General features: G+C 40.7%; 1 protein-coding gene across 12 annotated transcripts in view; it reads right to left on the reverse strand.

Annotated features, from left to right (window-relative positions):
- Window positions 1-24,466, reverse strand: part of WNK2 (WNK lysine deficient protein kinase 2) — a 79,483-nt gene extending 55,017 nt beyond the window's left edge. For all 12 annotated transcript variants that reach the window (XM_026857755.1, XM_026857759.1, XM_026857750.1 and 9 more), the window contains exons 1-6: window positions 24,298-24,466; window positions 23,135-23,355; window positions 19,254-19,411; window positions 5,561-5,649; window positions 4,475-4,694; window positions 1,441-1,729 (exon numbers count right to left, since the gene is read on the reverse strand). In XM_026857755.1, coding sequence (XP_026713556.1) covers window positions 1,441-1,729; window positions 4,475-4,694; window positions 5,561-5,649; window positions 19,254-19,411; window positions 23,135-23,355; window positions 24,298-24,419 — 1,099 coding nt within the window. In that variant the 5' untranslated portion in view covers window positions 24,420-24,466. The remainder of the gene's footprint in view (window positions 1-1,440; window positions 1,730-4,474; window positions 4,695-5,560; window positions 5,650-19,253; window positions 19,412-23,134; window positions 23,356-24,297) is intronic.
- Between the last annotated feature and the right edge of the window lie 305 nt (window positions 24,467-24,771).

Raw genomic sequence — 24,771 nt, forward strand, 5'->3', positions numbered from 1 at the left:
ATATTGCAATATTCTGAGTGTTATGCAAATATGGTAATTTCTCTTATCTAGTAAGGGTTTTCCTGTAGAGGCATGCTTGGTTATTGCAGTACTCAAAGCAGACCTCTGTATAGCAATTTATACAATACCTGAATTAAAGCAGCAGCTGTCTCTGATAAAGATAATGCATCTTTAATTTCAGTATGCTTACATAAAAGGCCAGAACAGTAAAACAGAAACATTATGATAATAGTTTAGGAGCAAAATATGTACATCAGAATTTATCAGAAAAAACGGCTAGAAAAAAAATCTCATAAAATTTCAAATCTTCCAAGCTAAAAATATCTGGCAACATTTCCTTCAAGATGTTTGAAAGTATAACTAGGTTAAGATTTCAATACAGAGCTTGACTCAGTAACAAAGGTTGATTTTAGGGGATAGAGGCAGGGACAAGTTACTTTAGGGAAATAAAACCCCTGCTTCCTCACGCCTTGCTGTTTGCTGGAGATAAGTCTGATGCTCAGAAATAAAATGAAGAAACAAGCTCTGCAAGCAAAGTGAGGTAGTTTCTTATCCAGAGATAGACCAAAATCAGTGCTTGGAATTAAAACAGGAGATGTAAATCCACCTGTCTTGAAACAGCCCAGTGATCACTCTTGACTCGGCCCCCAGCTGGAATGTAAACAGTTGGCAGATCATTGGCTTGCAGCTACCAGGGCCTGCACGAACAAGAGCAACCACCTACTCTGACCTGTCATAACGAAGATCAAACCACTCCCTTATTTCAAGGCCATGAGCTCAGGACAAAAGAGAGCCTAGGGGAACAGAGAGAGCACCTGCATCATGACTAAAAAGGACCCCAGTAATAATTGTAGTGTCGATACACAAGGGCTGGTGCTCCCAACATGCACGACCAAACCCCAGTTGATATTTCCCACTAAACAGGGAAATCTTGAACTACACCATGTAACATTCAGAGATGGATTTGTCTGCTTCACAAAAAACTCCACACAAGCCATCAAGAGTAACTCGCAAAACACAAGAAACTGCAGTGCTTTGGTTTCAGCAAGGTCTGATTTTGAATTAACATCTCCACATTGCCAACATCATTTCAAAAAGCCACCAGCCACTCTGACCAGTTTGGTGCCAATTCAACTTCTGCAGGCTCTGAAATTGTGTTTCACACAAACTTAGTGTTGATCCCACCACCTAGCACAGAAAAGATGTATTTTTTTGTGTCTAGCAGCATGTCTCCTTGCTTTTCCATTTCCAAATAATATTGTGTTTTCTTTTAAAAATGTTATGCATCTCCGAGACACTTGTGTTCTTAGAGCTACTATGCAAAAACATGCACAGCAGGTCATCTCACTGCCAAACTCAGATTATCATTCATTTTTACCCCCGGATGTTCATTCGTCACCGCATCACCGCACACACACAAAACCACAGCATGACACTTACATGCAACAGAGGTGACGCTGGTGGGCAGGTTTTGCTGGAAGGGATGCTGGTCCGCCTCGGGCTCCTCCGACTCGGACAGGACATGGTGGCCAGTGTGAGAAAGGTAGGTGACCTGCACCTGCTGCGCATGCGGCGCCTTCAGCTTCTCCAGACATTCAGAGTCCCGACGTTCCTCTGACTGTATCCTAGGCCAAATTCTCTCTCTTCTCCATAGTATTAATGCTACTCTGTCACGTATTGACTTCGCAACTATCTTGAGATCATTTTCATGAAAAAATCCAGAGTCGATCTACAGAGGAGGCACAAACTTAGGAAGATTATGTGCGCACAGGTGTGCATGCATGTGTACACACACATATTATTCAAATCTCTTCCTGACAGAGAAAACATATCAGTTTGAAACAACATGAACTACATATTTATTTCTCAAGAACAGCAACTCAAGAACTTGATGGGTGGGTGTGTGTGGGTGTGTGTGTGTCTGAATAAAACTTCTTAATGTATTTTAAAACAACAATATGCAATTTCTAAGACCTGAATATATACTGGGTCAATTTATTCACCAGTTACAATCCACAGAGAAAAATCAAGCAGGTTTAACTGCAGATGGGTTCCCTCTTTTTTTTTTTGGAAAGACTAACAGAATAGCCAAAAGATGAAAAAAAGGTCTTTGAACAATGCAACTGGAGTAAACCATACTAGCCCTAAATCAGAATTTATTGCCTTAACCTTTCCAGTATACACAGTTCTCCAAAGTGCTGTGCTTGATATCACAGCAAGTCATGAGGGAAAACATGTTAACAGAATTTAATCTCAAATTAACTTCTCCTAAATGGTCAAGTCAGTCAGTACTGATTGACTTTTACAAAGAAAAAGCCTATCACTGAGTCAAATGTAGACTGTTCACATTTGACTGTAAAGGGGACCAAGCTTTCTCAGAATTCAACTGCTCAACAGATAAAATGAAAATTCATCTGCATGTTATTTGTTTGCATAATCTCCTACAGCATAAGGTACGAATTTTAGTTTAATAATGACTTGCCAGAAATTTGTCTGCTTTTCCTACATTCTTAACATACATATGCTACAAATTAGGAAGCACTGATATACATGGAGGAAGTCTAGAGGTTTTCCTTCTTTGCTCTTGCTCAAACACGAGGCAGTTTTACAGCTTAGATTTTCACTGTGTAAAATTAATAGGTGCAAAGCATCTTAAATGCAGCTGCGGATAGATATGGTATTTTCCACTGCCTATGCCCTCAGACCTCACTGACATTCCCAAACTGATGATCCAGCAAATGCTAATGACAGAAGGGAGTTAGTCACTCAAGGGAAGAACCACACAGGTCCAGAGAACCGTGTATGGTACTAACTTACATATCTAGTAGATTCTTCATGACAAAGCTTAAGGAGAAGGCACTGAAAACCCACATTAACTTTCTTTTAAACAATTCTTATTCTTACATCTCCATATAGAGAACAGTTAAAGTTTAATGAAGACATGCTATTTTACAGTGCCCACTGGTTGTGAAAGGTGCCTTCAGGGTGCAAAGCCACCAAATTCCTTTTGCCCACATTGTTTGGACAGGCTGAATGGCTGACTACTGAATCCCCATCAATAATGATAAATAATCCCCCATACTTGAAAGGTCTCCTGCATTCTTCTCTTCCACAGTACATAAAGCAACACAAATTGATGAAAGCATATGGCTTTGGTGTTCCACAATTCCTAGGGGCTAGAAAGATATTTAGGAATAAATTTCCCCCTTTGTCTGCCCTCCAACAGCCTCAAATTTGAAAGTATTTCGTATACAGTTACTTAGGTATCTGTTAATGTAATAGTAAAACACAGGTTTTAAAATTATTTGGGAAAGGGGATAGTATCACTGTAGTTGGGGAATGATCCATTTCAACATCCTTTTTATAAGAATTATTTCCTCTTTAAAACAAAATATCACAACTATGGACCACGTAATCTACAGAACTTCAAAATTCCAAAATATTTCAATCAGTATTTAAATGCAAAATATAGCAGCAAGTAAGTGCACCAGAGCAGCTTTTAAATTAAACAAGTTCTGTAACAATACACTGCTCAAAAATATTGGACCTACTGCAAACTAACAACAAGAAGACAGAAGAGCCAGAATTTCTCCCACTAATTTTGGAACACATGGTGACAAGTCCAAGCATAGTAAGGCAACATTACCAAAACAAGTGTCTCCTAAGCAGGAGTGGTGATAACTACATCATTAAACAGGATCCCTTGGGATTTAGATTACAATAGGAACATTTCTGCAAGCACAAGAAAATTCAGACCCTTGAGTCAGTGCTTACTGATTATATGTCTCCATGATGTGAGAATCATTAAAGTACAGTGCAAGGACTACAGAGTAAAATTGGAACACAAATTAGGTTTTCTAACAAAACGCCACAAGTCATGAAGATACAGAGATTCATCAAGTTAAACTTATGTGAAAAAATCCAAATCTTATTCATAACTCTGTGCAGTGGCCTTGAGTCTAGTTTCCCATTTATATTTGGTGATGGAGTAGCTGATCACAGACTTTCCTAATCTACATTCCTCTTAATAACACTGACAAAAGATGGAAAGAAGTGTTTTGAGGAATTCAGTGCAGAATATTTTGTGACTAAACTTTTGAACTCTTCTAATTTATTTCAAGCTGCTGTCTGAAACTAAACAGATTCCAAACAAATTTAAAGACATTCAACAGCTAACAGAAATTGGCAAAAGATTTTTCAAAATACAGAAGAGACCTCTGTGTTCCCTAAGCTATTTGAAATGCCATTTCATGCATCTGTTTTCATACTTAGTAAACAATATTTTTCAGTTATTAATTCTTCCCTGTTTACCCCTTTCTTGAAGCACTCATTGTAAAATCAATGCAAACTGCTTAAACTAGACACCTGAAATGGTTTAAGTGGAAGTTACTTTACCAGACTCATTCCTGCTGTCCTTTGAGATTTATGCACTACCTTATATATATACATTTTTGTCAGGAGAAGTTTATTTTACCATTTCTTGTGCAACATCATCAGGAGTTTCCTTCTCCAGATCAAAAGTAAACTCAATGGCTCCATTATCTTTGGGTTTTCCTTTCAGTTTCTTAGGATCTTCTACCCAGAGTCTTAAGGCAATAGAGGATTTCCTACCATGGTCTTCTTCTGCAAGTTCCACTCTTACCCCAGTATCTTCAGCAAAAAAGGCATGGCTTAATAAATCTTTAATTTCGTATCTGTAATGGATATAAAGAATATTTAAATACCGCAAGCCTTAAGCAATTTCAAAGAGCTTTGTGAAAATAAACTGATGATAAAGGCGAAAACATTTACAGCATCTTTGGTGTTCACCCATCACAAATTTCTGTTCTCAGCAAAAAAACATAGCATATTTCCAGTCTTACTGAGGACTGCTGAAAGAATGATATTTCCTATTTCACAAAGCTTCAGCACTATTGATACACCATAAGCATGCACAGAAATGCAGATTACCACTTTGCTCAACTTTTTTTGAGTATTGAGCTTAGAGTACTTAAAAAAAAAAAAAAAAAAAGAGGTTCCCTCTAAGTAGGCAGTTGAGGACCATAAAAACCCATATTTGTGAAAGTTATGAAATACTGAACAGTAGACACACTCATCTAGGAGAGAGCAGTGTAAGAAGATTAGGTTTTAAAACCAAAGCTAGAAACAAGGCACAATTTATCTTCATATGCAGAGGCTAATGAGCCCATGGAATCTGCTATAACAGCTTGTTGCGAACCTAGCACGTCGCATTTGTGGTTGACCTCCACCACATTTGATGCTTCACAGAGAACCTCCTTAGTGAGATTTTATAGACAACTATGCCAGAATGTGTTAGAATACCTAGTTCACATGTCCACAGCAACGCTTTCTGACCTTGCTCTTTCAAAGACAGCAACAGTATTTATTCAATTATCCTGATATTACATAGCAGGAAAGCAGGCAATCGTTTATATTTCTACTACCATTCTGCATTTTCTCCTGCACTGGGGAGACCCAGAGGCCAGAACAAAAATCTTGACAGCTTTGAAATCCCTGCATACACATTATTTAATACAAAACTTGATTACTTGAAACAAACCTTTCTTCTTTATTTTTGCAAATGCACTCCCCAATTATCTCCTTAATTTCAGGATCAGTAACTTTCTCAAAGCTTGCTGGCTTTATACCCTAAAAGGATAGAGAAAAACAATTTAGTTTGAAAAAGAATTACATTATATCTCTTAATTAAGGACATTTCTCCTACGTTTTTCAGTCCATTGTCCTGGTTTCAGCCAGGCTAGAGTTAACTTTCCTTGGGCTGAGAGGGAGCACAGCTGGAAGGCCAGGTCCGGACTGATCATTGCTGTGTTCCACACGACGGGACATCACACTCAGCATACAAGGGGACACATGCTCTCTCACTTTCCGTTTTGGTTTCCCAGTTTCGGCATGGGGTAATTCTGGTACAGTCGGGATCGCTGCTGGGGGTGGGCTGCCTGCCGGTCACCAGTTGGTGAGCAAATACTGAGTATTACCCGTTTGGACTTACTATTGTTACTGTTGTTTGTTACTATTACTAAATATTTTTTTTATTCAACCTATAAATTTCTTTTTTTTCTGTCCGTCCCCCCCATTTTACTGGGGGGAAGGGAAGGGGGGCGAGGAGTAAACAACTGGCCATGTGGTGATTGGCTACCAGATGAGTTCAAACCACGACAGTCTTTTGGTGCCCAGCGTGGGGCCAGGGGGTTAAGACAATGACAGATCAGGTCACGTTTATTAATAGCTTGGCTCCTTAAGGTTTTATCACCTCATTTGCTATATGTATTTCCCATGCTGTTGCTCACCATCCATGAGAGTTGGGTTAAGATTTTGGTTTTGCTGTACAATGTAATGCTGATCTATGACAGGATGCAGTCATCAGTCCTGGGGCTATTTACAACTGTGTTTGAGAAATTCAGGAATTTCAAATATCCTTGAATTATTGACATTAACATGGTCATCTTGCTGCCAGGAGCTAGTGTTTTCCTCCACGTGGTTCAGGTTTTGTTCAGGGTTAAGCAACTATTTAAGAGTATCACCTAGAAATCTACCCCAAGGTTGGAGAATTATGAGTGGCTGGGGGTGTGGAGTATCATGGGCAAGTACCTAGAATAGTGGGCACCTCCAGTGTATTGGAACTTCACTTCTGAACAGGTGCAGAATCCTGAAGAACTAGTAAAATATTTGGAAGAAGTATGTTGTCACCTGGGTAATTTCAGAGAGGCACAGATCACTGCAACATGCTGGGCGCCCTGGCCCACACTTACCGAGTGCTATTAAACACGTTCAGCACCCTCAGGAAGAAGAGAAAGGCTCTGTACCTGGTAACCCAGTAACAGAAACTGCAGCCACTACAACCCAGAGGACAGGCACTACAGCTGAACCAGAGAACCAACCCATGACGGTGTCAGTTGCTCCCAGACAAAAGAAATACACAAGAAAATCCCCTCGCAGTGTACAGGGTGATGATGAACAAGAACAGGAGGAGGAGGCAGAGCCAGTGATAGCCACGCAACCCTTATCCCTGAGTGAGTTGTGAGACATAAGACAGACATTGTTGTGTCTGAAGAGAAATTATCTCAAGATTTCCAGCAGTTTAAAGATGATGTCTTACTCCCCACCTGCACATACTAGAATCTCCGTTATGAGGAGCAACGTTTCTCAACTCGAGAGAACCAATACACACCATGAGGGAAGCTGTGGCATTGCCAGCGTGACTATGGAGAAGACATGAAGAAATGAGATGGAAAACCTACCTACATCCTAGAGGAGTGGGTATGTGAGTTAGAAGGAAGAACAAGTACAAAATGGGGTCTTTTAAGAGACATGATGCTCCGGTTTCCAGTAATTAAGTGCTCAAACAGAGCAGAAAGATTGAATTTGCTCATGATCCTATGAGAAGAGCTTCTAGTTTGTATTCAGAAGTAGTGAGTGATCAAGATGAGGCTGAAAACCATGCACACCACACTAACACATTTGTTGTTAGCAAGTATTATGACCAACCTCAGAGGGGCCCTGCCTTCAGCCAGACAGAGGACAGGGACAACCGAGTTTACTAGACTGTGTGGATTCGATGGCCTGGCACATCTGACCTCCAGCTGTATAAGGCTCTAGGGGACACTGGTGCTCAGTGCACCCTAACGCCATCAAATTTTAAAGGATCAGAATGCATCTGTACTTCAGGAGTGACAGGGGGGTCTCAACAGCTGACTGTGTTGGAGGCCGAGGTAAGCCTAAGTGGAAAAGAGCGGGAAAAACACCCCATTGTGACTGGCCCAGACGCTCCATATATCCCTTGCATAGATTATCTCAGAAGAGGGTATTTTAAGGACCCAAAAGGCCAGTGGGCTTTTGGTATAGCTACCTTTGAAAGAGAGGAGATTAAACAGCTGTCTGTGTTGCCTGGTCTATCAGAGGATCCTTCTGCTGTGGGACTGCTGAGGGTTGAAGAACAATGGGTGCCAACTGCCACTACAACCATGCACTGATGGCAGTACTGCATCAATCAAGACACTGTAATCCTGATCCATAAACTGATTTGTCAGCTAGAGAGCCAAGGACTCATCAGCAAAACACACTACCCTTTCAACAGCCCCATATGGCCAGTGAGAAAGTCCGATGGAGAGTGGAGATGGACAGTGGACTATCATGGCCTGAATGAAGTCACGGCTCTGCTGAATGCTGCTGTGCCAGATGTGCTAGAACTTCAGTATGAACTAGAGTTGAAGGCAGCCAAATGGTACGCCACAATTGGTACTCCCAACGCATTTTTCTCCATCCCTCCAGCAGCAGAGTGCAGGCCACAGTTTGCTTTTACCTGGAGGGGTGTCCAGTACACCTGGAATCAGCTGCCCCAGGGGTGGAAGCACAGCCCCACCATTTGCCATGGGCTGATCCAGACTGCACTGGAACAGGGGGAAGCTCCAGAACACTTGCAGTACATTGATGACATCATTGTATGGAGCAATACAGCAGAAGAAGAGTTTGAGAAAGGGAAGAAAACAGTCAAAATCCTTCTGAGAGATGGTTTTGTCATAAAGCAGGATAAGGTCAAGGGACCTGCACAAGAGATTCAGTTTTTAGAAGTAAAATGGCAAGATGGGCGTTGTCAGATTCTAGGAGGTGATTAATAAAATAACAGCTATGTCCCCACCGACTAACAGAAAGGAGACACAAGCTTTATTAGGTGTTGTGGGTTTCCAGAGACTGCACATTCCAAATTACCATCTGATTGTCAGCCCTCTCTATCAAGCAACCCAGAAAAAGAATGATTTTGTATGGGGCCTGGAGCAGTGACAGCCTTTTGAAAAAATTAAACAGGAAATAGCCAATGCAGTAGCCCTCTGGCCAGTTCAGACAGGGCAAGATGTTAAAAATGTGCTCTACACCGCAGCTGGGAAGAATGGCCCTACCTGGAGTCTCTGGCAGAGAGCACCTGGGGAGACTTGGGGTCGACTCCTGGGGTTTTGGAGTCAGGGATACAGAGGATCAGAAGACCACTACACTCCAACTGAAAAGGAGATACTGGCAGCATATGAAGGGGTCTGAGCTGCTTCAGAGGTGATCGGGACTGAAGCACAGCTCCTCCTGGCTCCCCGACTGCCAGTGCTGGGCTGGATGTCAAAGAGAGTGTCCCCTCTACACACTGTGCAACCAATGCCACGTGGAGTAAATGGGTCACATTAATCACACAACGGGCTCAAATAGGGAGCCCCAGCCATCCAAGAATATTGGAAGTGATCACAAATTGGCCAGAAGACAAAGATTTTGGAATGGCGCCAGAAGAAGAGGTAGCGCGTGCTCAGGAGGCCCCATCATATAATAAACTACTGGACAAGGAGAAGCGATGTGCCCCGTGTACCGACGGATCCTGTCACATTGTGGGGAAACATCGAAGGTGGAAGGCAGCTGTGTGGAGACCCACACGATGGGTTGCTGAAGCTCCTGAAGGAGAATGTGAATTGAGTCAGTGTGCAGAGATGACAGCCATCCAGCTGGCCTTGGATATCGCTAGCAAGGAAAGTGGCCAGTGCTCTGTCTCTGCACTGACTTGCGGGTGGTGGCAAATGCGCTGCGGGGGTCGTTGCAGCAGTGGAAACAGAGCAACTGGCAGCGCAGAGGCAAGCCCGTCTAGGCTGCTGAATTACAGCAAGATATGGCTGCTCAGGTAGAGAATCTTGTGACCATGAAGGTGCTCATGTACCCAAGAGCTGGGCCACTGAAGAACATCAGAACAACCAACAGGCATGTCAAGCTGCTAAGAGTAGGGTGGCTTAAATAGATCTGGACTGGCAATGTAAGGGTGAACAATTCATGGCTCACTGGGCCCAGTCCATTTATGCACTAAATGAACTCACACATTTTGGAAGGATGGCCCACAGACTGAGGGAATGATATCTGTGAGACCTGGGAAAAGGGTGGTGATTCTTTAGAATGTATTTGAAACCTGAGCATGATGTAAATGGTATGGAATAAGGGGTGGAGACTGTCCTGGTTTCAGCCAGGCTAGGGTTAACTTTCCTTGGGCTGAGAGGGAGCACAGCTGGAAGGCCAGGTCCGGATTGATCATTGCTGTGTTCCACATCATGGGACATCACACTCAGCATACAAGGGGACACATGCTCTCTCACTTTCCATTTCGGTTTCCCGGTTTTGGCATGGGGGGATTTCTGGTGCAGTCAGGATCGCTGCTGGGGGTGGGCTGCCTACCTGTCAGCGGTTGGTGAGCAACTACTGAATATTACCTGTTTGGACTTACTGTTATTACTGCTGTTTGTTACTATTACTAAATTGGGGGTTTTTTTATTCAACCTACAAATTGGTTTTTGTCCGTCCCCTATTTCACCAGGGGTGGGGCAGGGAGTAAGCAACTGGCCATGTGGTGACTGGTACCAGCTGAGTTCAAACCATGACATCCTTTCAACCTTTAGAGTAACTAATACTTTATAGTTGCTAGTCTTAATGCAAAGTTGAACTGAATATTTAGGGCTACCATTATTTCTAAGTACCATTGCACTTCAAAATAAGCACAGTAGCTTGTACATGAGCTCAGCCGCACGTGGGGCAGGGAGCTCGGGTTCACAGATGCACAACAGGAATAGCTGGCACTGTTTTAAGAAGATGGATAGTATCTTAAAGTAACACACACACACACTTCTAGGGCAGTCATAGGTCATCTCTCCCTACTTTCCAATATTTCAGGACCAGGATCTTAAATCAGCATGATCCTTCTCAGGATATACAGCCTCTTAATTAAAATAACACACATGTTAGCAACATAAAGAGGCTGTAGGATAAGCAAGTTCTCAGGCTAAATAACAGTTTATATGTTATGTCATCTTTCTGTACAGGTAATCAAAATATAATAAAAAATAATTACCAGGAACACCTGGACAGTTAACACACACATGCAGCTGTGCATTTTCAAAGCCCTGGCTGACAATTTCTTCTGATGCCAGGTTGCAGACAGGGAGGAAGGGATGTTCCCTTAGGAACAGCTGTCATTCCCAGTGAGGCCACCCTACTGCTCTACTTGTCAAATGACATCAGAGCAACTACCCAACATCTGTAATGCTAGCAACTCGTCCCCTTCAATTCAACAGAAGATTCCCTGTGAATACTTTTCATGTGTATATTCAGCTATAGATGACAAGAGCAGCAGCACAAGAAGTTATCCTTTTTATTTGTGATGTTCAGCTTAAATCAGAAAAAAATTGATTCTGATTTAAAAATACATAACATCTCTACCTACTAAAACAAGATATATATGATGAAAATTTGCAAAATTAATTTGGGAACAGATTGTGCAGTTAGACCCTATTACTTAAGGACCCAAGTATTTCCAATTAAGCCAATAAGCAGAATAAAAGGAAAATATGTTTTCCTTTACCTACAAAAAACCCCAGAATCTGATTAAGCACATAACTGAATGGGATTTGGACATTTAAATCCATTCAAATCCATTTAAAGTTTCACCCTGAAAGAACATTAAATAACAGATTATTCAGTGGCAGATAAGGAGGCCTGAAGTTCTGAAGCGTGGACTTTCAGCTCACCTGATGGTGCTTTGGACTGAAAAAACAAGAAAATACGTACTTCAGAAAGTGTCTGCAAGTACTTCACTGAATTTAGTCTTCAGTAATTTTTATGGGTGAATTTCAATGATTGGCACCTCTGAGAATTTCTGAATACCCCAGCATGAGACTATATATACTTTTATCCTTTTATTAACATTCTGTTGCCATTCAAGCCTCAGATTCAACTTTAAACATGTATTTATTTGTTTATTCCAGGTGAACCACTCCTTTTTTTGTCTCAAAACTTGAGAGTGAAATATGTAGTTCATAAATTCTGAGGGGAAAAAATAAAAAATGACAGAACAGTCATACAAAGACTCAGCTTCCCAGTTTTGCCTAGGCAGAGAGCTGCCAAGACCCTAAAAAACCCATTCTTGTGGGAACAAAACAAAATAATCCATACACGTGTCTGTCTTGCTGTCACCCACTAAAAATTATTTAGGTTTTGCTTAAGCAAACCTAAATCTTACTTGTGAGATGAGGGTTCAGAATTTATTAGGAAAATGTATAAAGTGATAGGGAGTGCCTAGCCTACTAAGGCCCAGGCTTGCTCCAAACAAGCAAAAGCCCACCACAGGCTGTCAAGAGTGTTTCTTAAGGAGCTCCAATACCTGAATTAGAAGTGAAAGAAAACAAAGTACCACCAAAAGCCACCTCTAGCATTAATTCTCTATATCCTGATACACCCTAAAGCTATTGTGTACTCAGATGAGAAGTTTGAAGAAATCTGTGGTAATTCACAGTGGAAAGCAATAGGACAAATCTCTACATTTTTGAACACTCCACTTTGCTACAGGAAACCATTTATTTCCATCTTAGTGACACTTATTAGGAAGAATGGGTAATAAAGACCATCATATGCTATGGTTTAATGTTTACTGAAAAATAACAAGTGTGCATTGGTATCAATATAATTGGAAAAAAACCTAAACCACCAAAAAAACCTCCAAAGCAGCTGTAGAGGCAACTTTCACCATATCACCTGAAGAGCTTTCAACTACCTAGAATAATATATTGCTCACGTATCTATGCACTCAAGGGAACCTGCCAATTTCTTTTTATAATTGCAGAGCATCTTACCACAAACTGAACATGAGACACACAAGTAGTTCAAGGTATATCACAGTATCTCTCAATTTAATTTTCTTTTCCAGAATTCACAATCTCAATTTACATGGTTCAGTTGGAACTCTGACATGACTGGGATGGAGCAGGGCAGGACGTGTTGGGTATCTAGAAATTAGGTTTGCCTGGAAATGGTCCTTTTAACAGATCCCTGATTTTTGACTTTACAAATTGTTTCCACAAAAAAAAAAAAGGAACTCCTCCAAACACCATTTTACTTTCACCATCTTTTAATGGAACACTGACTCTTCTCCAAACATCTATTGTATTAATCTACTGAACAGCTAAGCCATGAATAGATGACTAAAGCAAACAAGGACAAAATATGCACAGTGAAGTACTGAACAGATATGCTTTGCCAAAGTGTTTTCTCAATGCCCATATGCTATAGTATGCTTTTACTCCTTAGTCTTCATTAAAATCTCCAAGGCCATCTCATTGCAATGCTGCAAACCCTCCCCTACAGTGCTGTGCCCTGATGCTTACAAGCCTCCTGACAATGGGGGGGGGGGGTGGTATGGAAAACACAGGTTTCTATTTGCAATCAAAGGATTCATCTTATTCATTTATACAAAAGCCATCTGTCTTTCCTGAGCATTCCCAAGGAGACACAGCACCAAAACTCCAAGTATATTTGCTAAGGAACTATCCATGACAGTTTGAAAACTGTACAGCTGTTTTGTAAACAAAAGTAAATTCAACACCACTGCATGTGAAATACAAGGCTAACTGATTGACATAATGTGCACAGGGATATTTTTATACAAATATTTAAATGCTAAGAGATATATATAAAATCCAAGAGAAAAATAAGAGAAGATCAAATAATCTCCCTTTTGAGAATCCCTCACCAGCACTTGGTGTCCTCACCTTCTTTCTGAGGTGATTAGATTTGAAATACATTGCACTCCAGTACAGGATAGTTGAATCTACACTCAGGCAACATACAGGACATTAAAATTTTAACCTCCATGTTGGGGGCAAAAATATGAAGCTTGTTTTTCAGAGGTCTAAAAATAGCCGCTTGCCATTTTTCCATCAGCAGAACACACTTCTGAAAGAGCAATACATAATGCTTTATAAGATGCACAGCATATTCCAGACAAGTCAATGCTAAATTTGACCCATGTCAGTCAGTAATTCTTCTAAAGGCTTTCCTTTCACCTAGAAGGTGCTCTCCTAGTCTGGATACTTTCTAATTTTGACTAAAACACCACCTTCTACCTGAGAGTAGCCTCCAGACTCATGTAGTTCCTAGAAAAGGAAAAAAACTTATCCCAAAAAAGCTGAAAGCATATTTCCAACTGAAATTCCAGCCTACCTACCACTCTCTGAAGTCAACAAAGTGAAGGTGAAGTTCTCACTTTGTCACAGAACAAAATCCTGGCAAATCGGCAGCAAGATCACTGTGTGCAATTATAAACTCATATCTCTTTCACTCCAAAATGGTACTCAATCCTAATGCTAATCTAAGATGATCTGCAGATCTAAAACAAGTCTTTGATGCAATGACATTCATAACATTATTTGTCTGTTGCTGTGCTACAGCAATAGCATTTATTGTATCTGTATGAGCAATATAGAATATAGTCTGTGAATGCTGAGAAAACATTCAAAATATTTACAAAAAAGAAATAATATGAAAATTTAAAATGCAAACCAGAAGACTATAAACATGTAAGTTGTTTTAAAGTGCAGGTTTGTGCTGGTAAACCCGATGAGGTTGCCGTGAACGCACAGAAGATACAGCTGGTCTGCTGTGCATTCTGCAGTGTATCAGTAAGAAAAACATTGGACTGGAGCTGCATGGGAAGGTCACAGACTCCGATGCTTCATCACTATTGTCTACATCAAAAATCACTTGGCAGAATGATTAAATACAAAAAAATCTGACTAAGAAAAACCATCAAGTTACGCATGAAAAATGAGATTATGGCATCAGAATGAAGGTCACTGCAAATATGCTGACCAGGAAATCACTTCAAAGTTAACTGCAGTAAATGTGGCTTGGACCTGTTACTTGAAAAATACATATTTTATATTTGTTACATATCTAGTTTTTTAATGTTTACATTCCACAATTCAGACTGAAAGGACAGAGAGGTGACAAGTTGTTACAAGCATGTCTTATCTAGCAAAGAAAAAAGCCCCTCTGTACATTTGGAAAATGACTGCAACTTTATCCTGGACTATTTTATACATACAGATGCACATATGTAAAAGCAAGAGTGGAAAACTAAAGCAGCAATTAAGCCATGAGAACATGGTCAGGCAGAATAAAAGGTCATCATAATAAATTAGTATAATCTTACACTATGAACATGCATAATGCATAATACCTTAAAACAAAATTTAATGTCTCAGAAAGGTGATGTTTCTATTTTCTATACCATTACAGACTACCAATACATGCGACTTGAACAGCTGCGACTTCAGATGTATCTTAGCAGGCAAAAGTTTCATGGAGTGTTAGGATACAGAGTAGAAACAATTGAAAAACATTATAATGGCAAAGCCAAAGTAATACACTGACTGTGCTGGGCAACAGAGGGCATATGCAGCCCAGCATCATCCAAAGAAAGGTTAGAGGCAGTCTAAAGAACAAGGTGATTATTGTATCTTCATTAGCCAGCAACCTCTTGCTTGATGCAAACACTAGAGCAATTCTGACCCCTTTAAATGCTATTAGCACCTCCAGTGGTTGCCACCACAATGCTGAGCGCCCAAGGCAGGAAAATTATTTCCTTTTATATTTTTAAAATAACAGCATCAGGAAGCTAGACGCAGCAATCATTTTCATATTACATTGACCCTCAATTTAAAACACTAAAAATAGTGTTTACATTTCTGGTGCAGATAAACAGTTTCATCAAATGTTAAGTAAATTTCTCACTGAAATTGAAAGCTGAAAGAGGTGACAACATTGAGGAGCACTGCATCATTGATCCCCTCCATCTGAGGAGGTCAGGGGCAACTTCCACTCTAGTGAGAACCCCAAACCTCACCTAACACTGGCAATAAAGCAGTCTAAAATCAGCCTCTTTGTTTTAGTCTATGCTCCGGTTCTATACTATATTCCAGTCTAGTAAAACCCAATGCTAGAATAGCAGCCACATGACTGACCCTAACGCTTCACAAAAAGTGATTTTAAAGTTTTTTCATCTGTAAGTTGTCACTGCCCCAGCTAACAGGGCAGACCTCACCGTCTGGTGATGGCTCAAGGACCCCACACCCGGAATTCCTGCACCTCGGTGGCAGCAGCCAGCCCGGTGGTGCCAGCTGGGCGACTCACGCGGGTCGAAGCGGGGTCCCTTGCTGCCGCCAGCTCTTCTGCAGATTCAGCTCCTTTAGAGAAGCTGTCGTGCCCACGAGAGAGGCTCCTTCTGGGACAAGGGATCTCCCCCAGGACTTGCTGCTCTTCTTGCACCCTCACCAAGAGGTCCACCCCCTGCTCCTCCTCCCTGTCTGACAGTCTGTGCAGCTCATGGCATGCAGGGCTTGCTCCCTCTCCACCCGGAGCTGGTTAACCCTTTCCTTGGAATGACAGCAATGCCAATCTTTGCACCTAAGGAATCCCTGTGTCTGCTCCCACTGTTACTGCCCTGAGTTCATCTGAAAAACACAGTAAACACACCCGCTGCTCCTGTACCCGAGACTCTCTGCTTTAGGTTTCTCTGCTAGACAGTGCTGTTTCAAAAATACCCCTTACAAGTGATAAAGTGGCCTTTCAACAGCTTCTCCACCATTACTTGTCCTTCACAATAAGCATTATTTTCAATCTCTTTAAAGCTGCTAATACAAGACCAGTTTTAGAAAGTTATAATTTACCATATAATCCTCAGCTATGTAAAGGTTATTGCCACAAGAAATTAGTTGGTTAAGGCTTTCATCAGTCTTTTAAAAAATGATTACTTAAGTCTGCCAGTTGAAATATAACATCTAATTAGGAATCCTCTGAATAATCATCTATCTTGGATATTGCTTTGATAAATGAGGCTTAGGAGTCTTAAGAAGTCTTAATTACCAATATTCCAGATGGCTAAGAGTGGTACAGTGTTCCTCTGGGTATGTGGAGCAATGGAACACATCTATATTATTTGTGACTCTAAAGGCACATACCCAGGTCACCTTAACATCAGGTAACCATGATGGCAGCTCCACAAACAAACGAGGCACACTGCTCACACAACGCCCATCCAAGGCAGCAGGTAACACATCTTACACTTCTCATAAAAGCCATTCAGTATCTAGGGTTACAAGACCAGTATCGTGTTCAGGAGACAAAGCCCCAAAGCCTAAAATTAGAAGAGACTCATGTCACCATGTGCAGCTTTAGAGACCAAGATGTCTCCTAAGCTACCTACAAAGATGGCACTTAGAGCACATCCGAGGGACTACATATCTAAATGGAGTCAACAAGCCTTTGTGCCAAATTAAATAAACTTTTCCTTGTCTAATGATGTGGAATGAGCGGCCATCCTCATAAGGATTCAGGCAAGCAACTCCACTGAGCCATCAAACCTATTTCACTCCTTTGAGAAGATGCAGCATGCAATTTCCAGCCAGCCCATGGTACAGAGCACAACGGTCTCCTGTCAGTAAATCAGCAGCCCCATCCCTGCATGTGCTCCCTTCCCTCCAGCACCCTAGGGAGCTGTTCCATCCTTAGCAATGAAGCTAACTGCATGCTGAGCACCTTCTGATGGCTTTTTTTAAATTTTATTTTTATATCTGAGTAGTTGTGGGTTGAAAGCAACACTAAGAAGAGTTAAACTACCAGAAATCAGGGTTGAAATCCATTGGAAAGATTCAGCTTTACCAGGCGACAAAATGTCAGTTTGCAACAGTTTATACAAAAATGGCACAAAGCTGCTTCCCCTCTTCAGATGTGTCCTCCTGCTTTCAAAAAGTCATGGCATCTCTCCCATGTCCAGCAGGAACACCCTACTGTGATACCAACTTCAGCTTTTAAACACAGACTCCTGAACTGTTTGCATCCTCCCTCTCCTACCAGGTTAGCATCATCACAGCTGGTCAGCACAGCAATCTACAGGAGCACCGTTCCCATCATCCCAGTCTTCAGTGGTGGGGAAAGGCATATATTGAACAATATAAACTATACCTATAAAAGTTAAATTGCACATAAACCCATCACCTGGCACACGTGAGTGCTTGGGTATCTGATGAAACCATCTCTATATCCAGTGTGAGAGATTAGCATACAGCAAATGAAATTCTGGCCTTGAGCAGTGGTGCCGACTGCGGGATTTCACAGAATCACACTTGTACTAGTCTGATTCATTAAACCTCTTGGAGAAGGCAAGTGGTCTTAAGTACCCTTCAATATCAACCAGTTGTTACTAAGTTTAATTTGGGAAGAGTTTTGCTCCTAACAAGCAGCTGGATAAGAAGAATACAAACTAATTTTGGGACCACGCTTTCAGAGACAGAGATGGATCCGCTCAATCTACTATGTAAGTCTAACTTTCTACCTTTTAAGTCAAAGAAATAAAAGCAGCCTTATCTGTAGTCAATCTTTGCAAGTTTTAGTGCAGTTTTCTTCTGAGGATTAGCCTCTTCACATCCCAAGCATGCAGATTGCACTTCCTGGCAGTACATGAGTGCTAAACCACACACCATCTTCTTTTGTAGCAATCAGATGGAAAGAAGCACCTGGGAAAATCTTTGACAAGCCAGTCTGTTTAACATAATATATCCTGTAACTCTTGGTTTCACTTAAACAGGTAGAACAGAGTATAACCACAGCTGCCAAAGCCTTTAGCAAGTCTCATTTCTCCGCAGTCAGTGATCTGCAATCTGATAGCATCTTATTGACTCAGGAGTTTTTTCAGGCATTTGCAGTACAGCTCATGTAGACAAATACATTTATCATCTGGAGGTGAGAATGCTGGAGAGGGTATTTTATTCAGTGTAGAGATTATTTTAGATTGACTTCTCCAGCCTAACCTCACCTGAAAATGCAGAAAATCCATTTCCATGGTTCCTGTCTGGGGATTACCAGACCTTGCAGAGTTCTAAAGTGCAGATATAAAGCTCCTCTTGCTGACTCCAAAATATTGCTATCTTTTCCCTTTTATATCTTCAGATAATTTCTTACACATACAGAGAAAATCTCCTGTGCTGGAAATCTGAATCAAACTTCCTTCACCAGATAAATAAATATTTAGGCTGTAACCTAAAAGTTAGTCCTCTTAGCTTTGTGGAAACTTGATTGAGTCTGAAAAAAATCTCCATTTAGAAGGCAAGACTAGAGCAAAGATCAAGTTTTATGTATTTTTGACTGATGGAAACAAAATCAGGAAAAAAGATTACTGAAAATATTTTATGCAGCTGCATTACAGTCAAACACAATCCAACCATGGAATTACAAGCTTACAAATAAACCTGCAACAAGTTTGCATTAACCACAGCTCAGACACCTCAAATTCTACAACACACTACACGTTTTGACAGTACCAACACCTCACTGAAATACATTTTTTAAACCTTCAAATTACAAAATGCCGATACAAATCGAGGCTTACTCACACAGGTTACTTTCCGGTAAATTTGAGCAGCATTCTGGCATTCTGAGTAAGGGTATTCTGAGGTAGCCATTTCCAACATGCACATTCCAAAAGCATAGACATCCACAGATTCATCGTAGTGTTCCTCATACATTTCCGGGGCCATGAATTCTGGTGTACCTACACAGACATGCACCAAAACAAAGTAAGTTTTTGATAAAGTCTAAATGGCTTTAACCACAATCTTTTTTGCCCATAAGAAGTGTGCCTATTGTAGCTGTGTAATGGTGCATGCAAGATTATTTCAAAAGACGGAAGTAACTACAATAAGGGAAGAAACCCAAAATCACAGACAGTTAAATATCCATCGCTCACTGGTAATAATACAAGGGAGAAGAGATAAAAAGTATCAAAACTTCAAAAACGAATGAGGTATGGCACACTGCCTGATCATACTAGAAGTCATGAAATGTTTTGTTTTTCTGGGTGGAGAGAGGAATGTGTACAGACTTATGGAGGTAAAAAGGAGAAAAGAAATGAGAACCTTCACTCTTGTTTTTATCAATGCAAAGTTGCATTTTTTTCCCTCTAGAGATATATAGCAACCACTCAGTAGACAGACAGCACTTTGAAAGCAAGTAGTATCACAAACCACCTATAAAGTCATGCACAAACATTAAACCTAATTCTGTCAGTGGGACAAATCAGTGAGGCTACTCACAGAAATAAGGTCCTACTCAACAGGGATTAGGGTGACAGAAGTCTGATGAAACTGGATAAATATTTTAAGTGAAGCACAGTACTTACTGCTTCACAATGGGAATTTGCAGCTTTATGGCAAAGCAGCAACTTATGCCTGCAACATTTGCAAAGCAAACTGCTCTGAAAAGTGTGGTCTTGTAAAGCAAAGGGAAAAAAATTAACAGATCGGTAATTTATTCCAGGAACCATATCTCGTAATGTAATTTATGCTTAGGAGTCAAGACAAATTTATTTCCTGTTTACATTTAGAAAAGATGAAGAGAGATCAATGCAATCATGTGTTGCAGGAGAGGACCAGCAAGCCATGAACACCAGGATGCCAGAAGGAGCACAAGAGGTTTCAAGACCCCCTGAAGGACCCCCCTTAAGACCTCTGCCCATCCAGCCCAGCAGCAGCCACCTCCGCACCCAAACTGCCCTCCAGATCCCCAAGGGAGCGCGGCTGTCCCTTAGATTTTTGTTTATGGCATCTCTATTATCAGCAAAAGCACAACTGCAACTAAAGGAACACATGCTGGGAAAAAACAGTTCTGGGAAAAAGCAAAATATTTGGGGACTTTTCTTCTCTTAATGGCAACATAAAGGATGTCTCTCCAAATTAGGGTCTGTCCGTAAAAACTCTGCTTTTGCATATTTTCTGAAGTAGACATGTCCTAATTCACAAAACAAGCCTTAGCACAAGCATTTTTGCAAAGTGAATTTCACAGAACTCAGGATCGATCTCTCCTTTTTCATGTTCTTTCTACCTGATAGACACTCATTCCTTCAGGCTCCGTAAATCAGCCAGACCCACATCATGAAAGCTCAACTTAGCGCCTGCTCCTCGGGTTTTTCTCCCAGCTGTCACATAGGCAGTGGCGGCTGCTCTGAAATGGTTAACAAATGCCATAGAGAATTTTTTTTGCAGCTGCTACCTTGTTTTAGAAGGAACAGAACTTGGAGGCAGGAGTGAATCTCATGAGTTATGGAGCATTTAAAGCAAATCTGAAAAGGTGGTAGTGATAGTCTAAGCAGCAAATGAAATGCCTGACACCATTCCAAAACAGATGAAAAGTACATTTTCCCCTCATCCCTCGAGGGTGGGAAGTAATACACACAGATATCCTTACAGAAAACAGACCACCTAAACATAAAGCCACTCAGCATCTATTCAATTCCTCTTGGCAGAAGGAGCTTTGCCATGGCTGGGCTCCCTGCAGAGATACACTGCAAGGTCACACGAGCATCAGTGATGGCACAAACACAGCAAGGGAAAAACTGGACCTCAGCCATGCTGACTTCATTCAGTTCAATCCGATGTAAAATTGCAGCTACTAATATTCCTTTAAAGCTACTACATCTACGGAGGGGGTAGAATTACTCATCTCACCAGCGTTTCCAAGCCCTCCTAATTCCTTCCTTGGAGCAGCACTACTCAAAAAAAAGAGAAGCTTGGTTACATTGCCAAAATGAATGCAGATACCCTGCCATCAGCCTGCAGCTCTTTTCCATACTGAATTTCTTTTAGACAGGAGCATGCTTTGACGGTGTTGTGTAACAACGGATTTTACAAAAACTTGTACTGGTATTACTGATATTATTCCCAGTATTAGTATTACTGATATTTTTCCATTATGTCCCATGGACAATTGTTATGTTGAAAAAAAAAAAAGTGAAGAAATACAGATCCTCAACACGAAAAACCCCACCAATTATTAGAAGCTAAAACCAAGAGAAACTTAAAAGATAAAAACCAACATGATTGCATGAAAATCAAGAAGGTTAAGCAGACTAACAAGTAGTCTAGGCGAGTACATATCCAAAATTTCTATCATTTTGACTTCAATGATACTGGAGTCCCCTAAGCATTAAGGTTAATACTTTTATAGGAGTAATTGTAAAGAATTATTATATCTGAAAGTTTGTGATGCTAAAATAATTATTTAAGCAACCACTGCTTAAAAGATAGGATACTATTTTCACATATACTAAGGGAACAATGATTGTCACGATCAGTTTGCTAACTAATTACCTAGAATCTAAGTTTCATTGATATTGTAAGCTGAAATATGACTGCATGCATGATAACGCCCCCCACTTTCACCACAATTCCTCAGGAATTTGCAGCTTCCTAAAACCACCACCTATAGATCTGAACAAGGGAGATTTGCTATGGAAGCTTGAGTAAAAAAAAAAAAAAAAACAAAACAAACAAAACACACCAGAAAAAAAAAAAAACAAACCAAAACCACCATAAAATGTTTGGGAATTCAAGGAGACATTACATTTATATAGAAAACATTAAATGTAACTTTTGCAAGGAAAAGACTTTCTTCAACAATCATTCAGAAAATGTCCTCCCAGTTCAAGCAAACCCAAGTTCTAACACTCCTCACACAGGCACTACCTAAGTGCACCAGCTATTGCATAAGCTAGTAGAAATTTCATACCTACTGATTTTAAATTAATTGCAGATGTTGTTTCAGCAGAACTCTGCCAGGACAGTGCCAAGGCAGGGATGAGCTCTGCAGTTGCCTGCAGAAGCAGCCTGTTTTGCTGATGCCCCAGTAAATAGGGGTAAGGTGTTCCAGGCAGACCAGCTCTCTGTGACCTCTCTGTAAAGGAAAGAAGCCCAGCTCCACAGGGCACTACTGCCTCTCCCTTCAGCAAAAGTATCTGTCCCTGTTCCAGAATCACTAGAAGCAGAAGACTTCCCAAGGGCTTCCCCAGGCTGCTGCAGCACTCCCTTGTTTGGGAGAGCAGGGCATTCTTCCTCTTCCCTCTCCTCTTTCTCCCGCCCGCTCCCCCAGCAGGCACTGAGCCTGTTCTCAGGAGGATGAGGCACACAAGCTGCTGAGAACGCTTGCTGCTCCTTTTGAAGGAGAGAGGAGAAGTATCTGTGGATACCAAGTAATATTTCAATTAAAAAGCAAACCAAAAAAGTGTTTTACTATTGCAATACAGAAGGAAGGAGAAAAGGAAGTCATGATACCATTCCCTACTGATTTTTATAGTGGTATGAAGGGAACAGTCACAAAACTACTTTAATCTCTGCTACCAACCTACAAGTCAAAAAACCACCAATAAAAAATGTGAAAGAAAGATATTAAAAAGACAACCACCATACCAACAGAAGGAAGCCAGGGAGAACAGGAGGATTACCTATCACACTTTTGGCAAACGAAGCTCTCTTGAGGGTTGCCAGACCCAAGTCTCCTATTTTCACAGATCCAGTTGGTCCAGTAATAAAAATGTTGTCGCATTTTAAGTCTCTGTGAATTATTGGTGGAGTTCTTGTGTGCAAGAAAAGAAGACCTTTCAGGATTTGCCGGCACCAACTACGCAGAACTTTTGGTTTCATCACTTTAAATCTTTTCAAATACCTAGAGCACAAACATACACAGAAGTGGGTACAAAGAAAATGAAGTGTTACTAGAGATTCTAGGGACTTTAGCAACTGAAACTCCATTCTGGATAAAAGCCCCTTATTAGATATCATAATAGCAGCTCAGAAATATCACAAAACTGAAAAGAATACATCGTTTCAAAGGAGGAATTAAAGCATTCATTTTTAGGGAGAAAAATAATAAGCATTTCTGGTGAAAATACAACCAAATCTTTGCAAGACTAATAGTACAGCAATTCATCATGCAGAAAGAAGCTTCAGAATATGTTTCATATTTTTAACCATGAGGCATTGACCTCTGTACCATGCACCTGCATTTTTTCCATTTACCTAAAACACTGACTGGGAAGGTACATTTTGGAAAAGATGTAAAACCTGCTAACGCACTGGCAGAGTAGCACAACGCATATATGCAATGAGTACTGCTCCCATTGGGGCTGAAAATCTGTTCCAGAATTTATGCCAAATGCTTTGTATCAACCTTAACAAGATTGTCAGTACCAAAAGCTATTAATATTATTTAGTAGATAACCTAGAGCACCTTCTGCTTCAAAAAGAGATTCTACCATTCAAGTGCTACTCTATCCGAATTTTCTAACAAAACATGCAAATACAAGTACAAAAGCAATCACAAAAACACACTCTGACAAATTAAAACGTCACAGGCATAAGATGAAACACACCAGAGAACAGATTCTAGTTGTGTAACTGAAACAGGAGAGCAGGGAAAGGGAGATGGAGGCCAAAATTCTTCCTGTCAGATCAATGCAGTTCAAATGCAGGGACAAATAACAGGCACCAGAGAACAGCTCTATATTTTTTTTATCTAGAGATGCCTTTTTTCAGAATATGAAAGTAGGATTTTTCTAAAAATTTCCATCGCTATTCTTAGCCTCCTCACCAGGAGCGCAGTACTTACGTCTTTAGTGTTCCAGAGGTCATCAATTCAGTAACCAGCACGATGCATCTTTTGCCTTTTACACAGGATTCCCAGAAGTCATAAAATCTCACAATGTTTGGATGCTGTAGACCTTTCAACATTTCTGCTTCCTCTTTAAATCTCTGCCTCTCTACTTTTGTGAGTTTTCTGTCCTACAATCCAAAATAAGATATTATTAGTAATGAACAAAAGTAAAATGAAGGCACTGCACTACTAGGGTATTTCGAATTTTAGATTGGTTTTATGCTTATATCAAGAGAAATTATAAAATCTTTTATGCAGGAGATGAGCAGCCTGTATGAACTAGGGCACTCGCCTTAAATCCAGTATCAAGGCGACAAAGACTTGTCTCCGAACAAAGATGTCTGTGCTATTCAATGCATTAATATTTCAAGCAACAAACACATCTGTGGCTTGATGGATCAACACACATCTATATACTGCTTGTTTTGG

The sequence above is a fragment of the Athene cunicularia genome, assembly GCF_003259725.1.
Source record: "Athene cunicularia isolate RWA chromosome 12 unlocalized genomic scaffold, athCun1 chr12_part1, whole genome shotgun sequence".
In the NCBI taxonomy this organism is placed as follows: Eukaryota; Metazoa; Chordata; class Aves; order Strigiformes; family Strigidae; genus Athene; species Athene cunicularia.